The sequence below is a fragment of the Chelon labrosus genome (genome assembly GCF_963514085.1).
Source record: "Chelon labrosus genome assembly, chromosome: 11".
NCBI classification, from domain to species: Eukaryota; Metazoa; Chordata; class Actinopteri; order Mugiliformes; family Mugilidae; genus Chelon; species Chelon labrosus.
Window position 1 is genome coordinate 14189303 of NC_140344.1, and position 11218 is coordinate 14200520.

An 11218-nucleotide genomic window follows, 5' to 3' on the forward strand; every position below is an offset into this window, starting at 1 on the left:
GGATCAGCATAATACCTAACACCTGAAGTCTTCTAAGAGGATTATGTACATTGTCTCACTCTCACTGTGCGCGTATACCTTAGTAATAGTCACTTTAAATTCAAATAAAATTGTTCATTCAATCAAATAGTATTATGTTGCACGACTGCATCATTTTATGAGTTTACACTTGGGAATAATACATAGATTGTATTATGAAACTTTTTTCAAATAAAAGAGCTCCTATCCAGAATATATAATGTACATATATATCAATAACATTATTACTTAGATAATGGTGCTCAGTATGAAATTTTGTGCCTTATTTCTCAGGATCCGTATATGAAATTTACAATTTTAAACGTGTATCATATAGGAACTGTTTATTCAAATGTAACCTGCATCCACACGGACGAAATTAGTGGTGCACAATTGCGCAAAATTGAATATGGAGATATTGCAAGAGTTACTCTTAGTTTAACAAACACCTCAGTCCTCCCCTCATTTTAGTTCCTTTAGCTTGGATGAAGTGGTTATTTGAAACGTTACGTAACACAACCACACAAATTACTTTACTTGGTAGTAACGCGGGTTAGCCATTCTTAAAAACATTAATAAAGATAACTGCACATAAAAAAACACAGATGTGGATTACAAAACCAGCAACACGAGAGTCAGATGTCAAAACAAAACAACAGTCATTAAGATATTCAATTGAATTTAGTCTAAAAACTCGATTACAAATGTAGCAAATGCATATTCTTACCTATTGATATAGTTTCCACATATACACTTATTAAAAACAGGAAAGCCTTTTTTTGGATACGGTACACTCTCATTGGCCTGTTCATTTGGTACATTAGTGAAAACAAGTGTATAATGTTGCACCAAGTCCTCCTTTGTGACTGTTGACCGCTGACTGAAATGGAATTGTCACAATAATAGAAACCTGTGTGTGAAGTAGGTATTTTTATGATACATATTTAGATCACATAGGAACTATTTATCCGCAACTGTCACCCGGACGGAAATACCGATGCACAACACACCACAAACACTGGCTGGCCAGTGATACATTGAATGGCAGGTACATTTTTATTCATTTGACTTTTGTCTTATGAACTTTCATTGAATAGTTTAGCTCATATATAGTTGCCTTTCATATTAGTCTAATAGCAACCGGAACGTTTCTTCGCTTGAGTCTTTTATCGTTACGTTGCTAAATGCTAACGCCATTTAGCCGAACACTTAGCTAACATAGCTAGCGGTCCTGTGCTTCGACATCCCTTTACTTTTGAGCGTCATTAATTGTCGTTGATTGATAAAACTACAAAAGCGCAATTAACAACAACACGCACTCTATAGTACATTATAGCAAGTTGGGTCGATACATAGCTGACAAATTATCTTGTTAGCTTGTCCACTATATGAGAAGCTGCTAAACGCCAACTTGTTAATCTCCTGCTATTCTCATAAATATCATCTCTTTGTGTCTTGTCCTTCAGCGGGAGCCCTCTGGAGTCCATTGCACTAGTGGGGGTCTGGATAAACAGTGAGCCATGCCTACAGTGGTCTTAATGGACGTGTCTCTGTCCATGACACGGCCAGTGTTACTGGATGGCAGCGAAGAGTTTCAGAGGAAGAACCTGGCTGTCCACGGACTCAATATGTTGTTTGAACACATGGCCTCCAACTATCGCCTGGAGTTCACGGCACTGATGGCCTTTTCTTCCCTCTGGGAGCTGCTGGTGCCTTTCACCAGGGATTACAATGCGTTACAGGTGAAGTGTTGCCTCAAATGACATCCCCTTAGAAAAGTGTTTGCCTGGGTTTATTTAGAAATCAGTTTTCTAATGTTTGTCTTTATGCAGGAGGCTCTTAGCAGCCTGGAAGACTATGACAAGACCTGTGTGGAATCAGCCCTGCATGGAGTTAATAACGTAGTACAACAGGAGTGGGGTAGTGCCTGCCCCTGTCAGGTATGTTGGCAAGCCCTTTACCTAACATCATGACACCTCTGCAGCTGTTACACGTTATTAAAGCTCAAATAAAATTCCCTGCAGTGATTGTAACCACTCATGCATATTTATTATTGAACAGGCTTATGTTTATGTACCTCCCTCTGATGTCCTACAGATGGTGCTGGTTACTGATGGATCTCTTGGGATTGGAAAGGGCTCCCTACGGCACTCCCTCCAAACAATGAAGCATCGTGGGGATGAAAAGAAATTCCCTCTTCCTTTCCCTTTCCCTACCAAAATTTTCATCATGTGTGTAGCCAATGCAGAGGAGGTACTGAACCACCCCTTTTTCTTTTCTGCTAGCGGCTCAACGGTTGTTTTTCAGTTTCAAAAGTCTAGATTATGTTCATTATTTGAGAGAATTTAAAAATGTTGACAATCCCTCCAGTACACAAGCATCTGAATGCTGTGTGACCTGAGGAATTATCACTCACTCCTGAAGAGTTTTTGCAGCGGACCTGGACAAAATGGACAAAATTGTCTTTTGTAATTACAGTTGCAGATGACTGACGCCATGGACAATTTGGAGGAGCTACTTCGTCTCAGTGGAGGCGACGGACAGATCTTCACTGTCGAGGGGCCACTCTGCATGAAGAGCGTACAGGCCATGTTTGGGTATGACTGCACTGAAGGAATAATAATAGCATTTTGTAGTAGTTTGTGTAGTAAAGCACCTCTGGACATAATGTTTCCATGTCTCCAGGCGGCTGATTGATCATGCATACTCTCCCTTCCACGCGGTCCTACACTGTGGGAATCTGTCCTCAGACGTTCAGGTGTTCCCTCGACCTGAGCCGGTCGTGGTGGATGATGAGGTGGAGCCCATGCCCCGAACAGTCAATACAGGTACATAGTTGACTTCAAACATCATGACTGATTAGTAATTTAAACTCTTATTCCTAAATTGAATCTTCACTGTGTTGCACGTATTTCAGATTTGGAAATTGTGGGCTTCATTGAAATCGCTGATATTTCCAGTCCTCCCGTCATATCCAGACACTTGGTACTACCCATTGCTGTGAATAAAGGTTTGTTTTAGTATTTTTATTTATTTATTTATTTTTACTGTGCCAATCACATGAAATACTAATTATAATAACAAATCAGTTATCACATTTTTCCATTTCCATCTTTATAAGACCAGATCTGTGAGATATCTGTATGCCACATATATGTGATTTCAACATATATATTTTTTTACACTTGATTTCAGAAGTGGATGAAGTCGGCACAGGAGCCACAGAGGAGCTTGAGGAGGAACCCTCTGCCAGTCAAATGGCAGGCAAAAGTCCTAACTTCTGTGTACTTCTACATGGAAGTCTGAAGGTTGAGGGCATGGTGGCGCTGGTCCAGCTGGGGTGAGATGCATCAGACTTGTTTATAGCTAACTGATATTAATTCTGCTGCGTTCTTCTGCAGAGTGATAGTAGGAAATGTTCAGTGTAGCATAACTGCACTGAAATTTAAATTTACACTTGTCAACAAATGGAATACTACATCCAAATGAAAGAAAATATAACTAAACTAAATCAGTCTTATAAACACAAGTAGTAAACTCTCATTACAGGAATCTCTGTATTTTGCTTTGAAGGAATAAAAGAAGTGCAAAACTAAGCAATAAATGAGGATATTTAGTGGTAACTTACTTTTTGATGACAAAATAATAATAAAAAATATTTTTGAAACCACTTTAAGATCAACCTGACCTAAGACAACTCCTTCCTGGAGCTGAGTTTTAAGGTTGATACGCTGCCGTGCGCAGATTTGGCCCCTACTGATCCCTACTCATTGTGTTTGAAGTCTGATAACTACCTGGCACCAGGTCATTGATAAATGGAGCCTTTGGGTTTTGTGGGAAGGTGCCTTTGTGTGTCCGGCCTGTTTGTTTGGAACTGAATTGTACCTTGAGGCTTTTTTCAACGACAGGGTAAAATGTCCATAACTCGAAGAAAAGATGCTTCTAAAAACTTGTTGAGTTGTTACATGGAAGTCGTGAAGATTCAACGAGTCAAAAAGGAAAGAAAAAAACGGCTAAAGGACTAGATCAGAAAACTAGGTCTTCTGGGTGGACAAACCGTACTTCTGTGCCCAGAATGAAATCTCTAATTCTTTAGTTATAGGTGTAATAGAAAAAAAGTGCTTTACACTAGGTAATTATTTAATTAATTCTTCACACAAAAGTCACATACTCAGGTTTAACATAATAGTCATTTAATAATAGTTCAGGCTTTATCATCCTGTGTATACTCAGCACATTAAAAGAATGGCAGAGTTTAAACAGTGGACATATTTTAACACGTAATTCAGCATAGCTTGTCGTGGTAATTTGTAATTTTCTTATAGCTAGAGATAAATTAAACAACACTGTTCTACCAAAATAATTAAAGACAGTCCACTGCTACATTACATGTACTCAGTTTTGTAGAGACCTCTCCATTGTCACTAGGTGGCAGTATGGTCACAGGTATAGACGTATATACTTATAGTTTTAATAACTATTATTTATTTATTCATTGCATATTATTTTTTTGTTTTTGAGTATTTTTATAAGAACATTTGCAAGTAATACATTTTGGTTACAGAGCAGCTGGACAGCTAATTTTTATAAAGAAACCACTCAGGAATGTCTCTGCATTTTATGGCCTGTCTGGCAAATCTCTTATCACCAGGCCCTACAGGATGTTAGAGGGAGATAGAGAAAGGGAGGGAGAAGATGAAAGGTCATTCAGTTCTGACTTTGAATAAATCCACACTCTCTTTTTGTGGAAGATGACCCGCAAGGTCGTAAAGTGGTTTCACGTCCTCCTGTTAATGTTGCCATGTCAGATCATCCGTCTCTCAATCCCTCTGAGAGGTCTGGTTTGTGTTGATTCTGACATTTTTAATATGAAAGGTGGGGAAAGGCCACTTTGGCAGGTCGTGGGGGTCCCATCCTCCACACAGAGATAGGTTTCTCAGAAGAATTTAAGACCACGTTTATCTCTGGTGGGATCAAAGGATGGAGATGGTGGTGTTCTCACTGCACCTAAATCATTGTTTCTTTCGCTCCCAGGCCAGACTGGTATGGTATGCTGTACTCTCAGGCAGACAGCAAGAAGAAATCAAACCTGATGATGTCTCTGTTTGAGCCTGGTCCAGGGCCTCTGCCCTGGCTGGGCAAGATCTCACATTTGGGACCAATCTCAGGTAACCTTTCACCCTTTCACCGTTTCAGGTTTCTCTGCAGATACACGTAAAAAAAAAAATAAAATAAAAAAAAAATAAAACCTCTTCAGGGCCACTTCATTATGCTGTTCATATATGTTGCATTTCTCCATTATATAGAACATTTAAAAGAAATTGACCCAGCTTTCTTAAAGCTGCCTTGATCATGATGCCGGAGATCAACTGACTCCACTCTGATGTTCTCTGACCCTTCTTGTATTTCAGAGGCTGCAGAAAATCCCTATGGAGAGGACGACAGTAAAAGTCCTTTCCCTGTGCAGCCACCAGTCAAACGAAGCTACGCCCAGAATGTTACTGTGTGGATTAAGGCCAGTGGACTACAGGTATAGTTAAAAAAAAACACTCTATAATGCCAAAACAAAAATTAGATGCATTTTCTAGCTTTTTTATATCCACTATAAAAGAAATCTGATAAAATACCTGCTAGAAAAGTGGCTTTAAAACTTAATCATCAAAATAGTTGATTTGATTTGATTTCTGGCAATTGACCTATCAGAACTAGCAAGAACTAGCATTTGACGTTACAATCAGACAAATATGGACTCCTCGCACCACCCAAAGTTCAGAATTAAACCCAACTTTAATAAATTTGTAATGTTGTATATGCACAGTACTAACAATAACCTGTAATCATACAACGCCACTTGCAAGTTGACATTATATTCTTTCCTTCTGTCCCATATGACACAAACACAGCCTTAGCATTTTGCTTAGTCAGATGTGCAGTCAAAGACTCAACTGGGTGCTTAGAATTTCTTGAATGATTACCATCATTTCCAGTCATCAGTGACTTATTGATGCTTGTTATTGTACAGACGGATGTCCAGAAGATCCTGAGGAATGCCAGGAAACTGCCAGACAAAACTCAGACCTTCTATAAAGTAGGTTTAGCTGAAATGGCTCCAAACTATGAATGTAGATGTACTTTTTTTAATAAATTAACAACCGTTTTTTTAATCTCAATCCATCAGGAGCTGAATCGTCTGCGGAAGGCTGCTTTGGCTTTCGGTTTCTGGGAGCTCCTGAAGGGAGTGGCCGATCTGCTGGAGAGAGAGTGCACCCTGCTGCCAGACTCCGCCCATCCTGATGCTGCCTTCCAGCTCTCCCATGCGGCTCAGCAACTCAAACTAGCCAGCACTGGTGACTCCCAGTATGCTGCTTTCGATCACAACATTGCTCCCATGCACACCGACTTCTCGAGCTGAGCAGAACGACTTAGTACGAATGGACTAATACACGGCAGCCTCGGCCAGTGTGGGTGTATCCCGACTGTCGTTGGAAGGGGCTACTTCAAGAACTAGTGTAAATTAACTCAAAAAATGTTGGCGTGTACATATTTTTAAAAATGTTTTTGCAGGGTCTTTTTCACATATTGAACAGATTTAAACTTTTTTTTGCTTTGTTTTTATTCAGTGTCAGATAATTGCCACATTTACAGGAAACGACTGTTATTGTTGGCTTTCAAAATTCAAGTGACTTTCAAAATAATAAAACAGCAGGGTGAGAAACATTCAAATTGCAGGTTATTGTTGAGCTCAAGGGTCACAAAAAGCTTTCTGTAGTTTAGCAGTATGTTCTTCCCTGAGCTTTGTGGAACAGTTCAGAAATCTGGAATAATAACCAGAGTATTTAAGGATATTGTTGAGTTCTTTCATTCACACACACCAATGACCGCCTCTGAAATGACAACAGCTGAGTTTTCACCAGTGAAGGTTGCAATGCAAACAGTCAAAAATATCAGAGCTTTAAAACAAGATAAAAAGTAATAACAGTATCACACGGAACATCAAGTTCTGTGGCTTATGACCTCTCTTCATAAATCTACAGTCTGCTAAATAAGCAAGTGTGACTGATCGTGCATTGATGAAAAACTGCATCATCTGCCCGGTGTTAACCAAAAAGGAAGTCATTTTAGTGACAAACACACTGAAGATAACGGTGATACAACTGATTAGACCGAAGCAGGTTTTTGGAACATGATGATCGTTTAAGAAATTTCCAAGCAGGCAGCGTTGGTGTTGGAGGAAAGTTGTTGATCCTCAATCTCAATTTGCTTTCCGCTTTTTGGTCCGGAAGCGCCTGCTCCTCTGCTTGTAAAGGTGCCGAAAGTTGATAAAAAGCCCTGTAAACGGGTGGAGGAAGAAGAAAAACAAGATCGATATCAGAACAAAAATAGTGACATTAGAACGTACTATATTAGCAGAAAGAGACTGTGTTTCAAAGCAGCTTACCCAAAAACATGAGAACAAGGTAGATGTACAGGAAGTAAGAGAAGCTGACGGAGGTGCCGATGGACTTCGGCAGAGGAATGCTCAAGAGTTTAGTTTCGTCAAAGATGGGAATGGACTGTACCACCGCGACAGCTACAGTGGATTGAGAGATCAGACACATTTTTATTACTTTTACGTTGAGGATTAAGAGTTGATTCAGAGAAACGTAAACCAAGCTTACCTTCAGCTAAAACACCTAGCGGATACAAAGGTATCCAGATTGTGTACCGCAGCCACGTGAGGGTTTCCCACTCAGTATTGAAACAGCCCAGCATGTAAAACGGATACCTGAAGTTAGGAGAGACTGGATTTACATTGTGCACTTTCATTTGCTCGTCATGTCAACAAATAGCTTTACAGCCTTAGGTGTTTCCGAGGGAACAGATTTTTAGCTGAAGAATACTGGCTGCATACAAAACACCTGACTGTTTACTGTGAACATTCATACGTACCTAAAGATCTCAATAGTGCTCCACAGATAGAAAACGAAGAACACGACTGGCTTGTGGTGCATTTCCTCCAAACTACCAAAAATGATGAAGAGGATAAAATTCCTTCCAACCACCTGGTGCACAAACAAAAGCCACAGAAGCACTTAGAACTGCACCGCCACTCCATACCCAACCTTAAAAAGCCAGACACAGGAACACCCCATACCTGTATAAGAGTTGGAATAACACCTGTCCGGACAATACCAAAAGCCGCATTGAGGACCTCCACTGCTGCCAGGATCTGGCAGAAGAACATCATGTCCGCTATTGTGTGAAATGTGTCGTAGAGCGAATCTGAAACAGAAATGACACTTCTTAAACAGGCTTGTGTGAAATAACAGATCAACGGAGAAAAAAAGAAAGAAATCATTTTCTCACCTTGGCCAAAGATAAAGAGGCGCACGGTCATGTTGACAAAGATCCATGAAAATCCGAGAAACTGTACCAGGTTATATATGATCAAAAAGCCTGTTTTGAGGCTGACAAACCCTGAAACATTTCACATGAACATTAAATTATTAGGGGGCTTATCCACGTCAAAGACATCCAGTAACATGGTTGTTAAATCTTTGAGAAACAGAATCCAAAAAGTCAGGAGTTTCAATGTCTGGGCTGTCCAGTTATAATTATTTAGATTCTCATTATCAGTATTTCACTCACCTTCTTCTTTATGGCGTGAAGCCTTCAGTCTGTTCCTTTTCTCCTCCTTTTAAAAGTGAACAAACCCATTTAATTCAATCCTTCCATTGTGCCTCAAACATATTGAGTATCACTGACATTTTGTAATCCTTTTTTTTTTTGGTGTGTTACTTAATATCTGTAGGTGTTACGTGCATCATGTTGTGTATTATCCACCTTTTCCCGGATCTCCATCTCAGCGTCTGACTCGTCCAGCCAGCGGTCAAAGTCTGGCACCAAGAAAACCGGTTTACGCTCCTGCACGGTAAGCCTTTCCCACCAGCCTCGCTGTTCTTTCCGCACCGTAACGTTCACCTGTCGCTGTGTGGACCTGTGGCTCACCTGGGCACGCAGGTTCACGTAATGAGCACATTCATAAATGAGTGAAAGGCAGCGGCAAGCAAGGAGTGGCAGATATTTATGGCCAGGTTTAAATTGAAAGCGTACCTCTGGCTTTACTGGTGACAGAAACTCCAAGCTGAACTGGTATTCATTCTGGCCTTTTGCACCGTGCCCCTGAGCTGCACACAAAATACCATGAAAATACCACAAAACGTGCTGCTTTTTAAAAATATTTCACAGCTGAATGCACACGGAATAATGAATGAGTGTTACCTCGGAAGTGAAGGACATTTTCATGCACATGGACGTCAATATTCTGCAAAAAAAGAAGACAGGCATTACTTCCTCATAGAGACAAAGAATGCAAGAATCCTTTTACTTCCTGTGAACAAACCTGCTGAACAGAAAACCTCTAAAAGACTGACAAGTTAAGAAAAGTTAAGTTAAGATCATTGTACTAAATCTATAGTAAGAAAACAATTTAATTACCAACCAGAATAATTTCTCTCCTATCGAGGAAATGAGTCAGTTCACACAGTCTCCGCCCTGAAACTGATCTTCTTCCTGTTAGTCTGTACTGAATAATAATTAGTCTAGTGCTGTTTACAGCGATCTGTAAGATGCCCAAATACAGGCAGGCGCAAACTAAAGCGTGAGGTTTCTCACAGTGGTGTTTGGGTCACCGTGACACACACGACCCTTTATTATCCCATCTGCAGGGCGAGCTGATAATGTTACACTCCTCCCCAACTGTTCCAGGCCAGAGGCTATTCCTGTGATTATTAACTCATGACTATGCAAAAATAAATATATATATATAAATAAATACACAAAGCCGAAACAAAGAAGATGTTTCTCTACTCGTCCAAGTTCTAATTTCAGAGTTTAGGTCTGGAAACTTCGAGCCTAGCAGTTCTTCTGAGGCAGAAACTTTTCCACCCCAAAGAGAGGACAGCCAAGAGATAAGAGAGCAATGTAGTTTATGCAGCGAGCAATGCACAAACTTGTGTTTCAATGAAAACAACCCTTCGCAAAAGCATAGCTCAGCGAGTGGAGCCAGCTTTTCAGGTCAGTATTCAACAGTCCACCCACATGCAATAATAATGTGCAGTCTGTTTATTGTCTTTAAGAATATGCAATAAAAAACATGTACAATCACAACATTTATTAATCTTTTTTTTGGGGTGTTGGGTATTTGGGAGTTATTCATTCGTTTCTATCCAGTTCTTGTAGATGCATGTCCGATCTATCTATCTATCTATCTATCTATCTATCTATCTATCTATCTGAAGGACTGGGATAAACACTTTTGAGGACAACATACACATTTTAGCCAGGGAAGACACATGGTTTGAGAGAGGACTGAAGGAAACCATCTTTATCTATCTGGTTAAACCCTTTCTGAATAAACGGGGATGGGCTGAGATTTATCCAGCCACTTACAACTGCATCTTAACATCTGTCCCCCCCCCCCAAAAAAAACGTTTCACTCATCCTCGTTCACACCTTGACTCTGGAGTCTCTCCATATCACACAGGATCAAAACAAACCATTTACAGGTGGGTATCTGGTGTAGTCATGTGACTAAACTCCCCAGCAGTCATTTAGATCTGAAGAAGCTACTTAGATGAGAACAAGCGCAGGTGGCTTTGTGTCTTTTTGGATATGACTGAAGACCATCACTGAAATTGCAACTGTGCACACACATTTTCTTGCAGCCGAAATCACTAATACACCAACAGGTTTGGTGGGTCAGCCCTGGCCTATACACTGACAGGCCTTAATAAAGGGCTTTGTACAGCTCGACTATCTCTGTAATGATCTCCCTATTTATCTCGAGATATGCAAACATGTGCAGCTGCCCAGCGGTCTACCTGCAGCCGTCATTTGCATCGTTAAATATTTATCCGTGCAGGGTTAAAATAGTTCTCTGGCAGCAGTAAAAGTGAGAGCATAGGGGGGTGGTGGTGGGGGGGCAGGTTTAATGCTCACCTGAGCGTCTGTTAGCTCCACTCGCAGGTAGATTTCTTCGTGGCGTTGAGCCCAGTAAACGAGGGGTGTGAGTGTCATTGTCGCTTTGACCGAAACAAATACCACAGATGAGTTAATCGCAATGAATGAAGTCCCCTCTCTTCATGCTAGCTGCCCTGGAAGCCTTTAGCATATACCCAGAATATTCTGCGCGCTCGTCGTCTGTCAGCGTAAAACGACG

At 40.5% G+C, this 11218-nt stretch overlaps 2 protein-coding genes across 3 annotated transcripts; one reads left to right on the forward strand and one right to left on the reverse strand.

The window, feature by feature from the left end:
• Positions 1 to 1032: 1032 nt before the first annotated feature.
• ints14 (integrator complex subunit 14) lies at positions 1033 to 6434 on the forward strand. 2 transcript variants are annotated; one of them, XM_084554990.1, is made up of 12 exons: positions 1033 to 1066; positions 1485 to 1760; positions 1851 to 1958; positions 2116 to 2271; positions 2497 to 2615; positions 2704 to 2846; positions 2936 to 3028; positions 3214 to 3358; positions 5053 to 5186; positions 5430 to 5548; positions 6041 to 6106; positions 6197 to 6434. In XM_084554990.1, the coding sequence occupies exons 2-12, from the start codon at positions 1539 to 1541 to the stop codon at positions 6428 to 6430; spliced, it is 1539 nt and encodes a 512-aa protein (XP_084411116.1). In that variant the 5' UTR covers positions 1033 to 1066; positions 1485 to 1538; the 3' UTR covers positions 6431 to 6434. The 2 variants fall into 2 exon arrangements, with proteins under 2 accessions (XP_084411116.1, XP_084411117.1); XM_084554991.1 differs by lacking the exon at positions 1033 to 1066 and having other exon boundaries at positions 1179 to 1760.
• Positions 6435 to 7209: 775 nt separating this feature from the next.
• hacd3 (3-hydroxyacyl-CoA dehydratase 3) lies at positions 7210 to 11193 on the reverse strand. The gene is made up of 11 exons (XM_084554992.1): positions 10999 to 11193; positions 9280 to 9322; positions 9112 to 9185; positions 8842 to 9006; positions 8647 to 8692; positions 8365 to 8475; positions 8153 to 8280; positions 7948 to 8060; positions 7677 to 7783; positions 7457 to 7588; positions 7210 to 7347 (listed from the first exon to the last, which is right to left on the reverse strand). The coding sequence occupies exons 1-11, from the start codon at positions 11074 to 11076 to the stop codon at positions 7271 to 7273; spliced, it is 1074 nt and encodes a 357-aa protein (XP_084411118.1). The 5' UTR covers positions 11077 to 11193; the 3' UTR covers positions 7210 to 7270.
• Between the last annotated feature and the right edge of the window lie 25 nt (positions 11194 to 11218).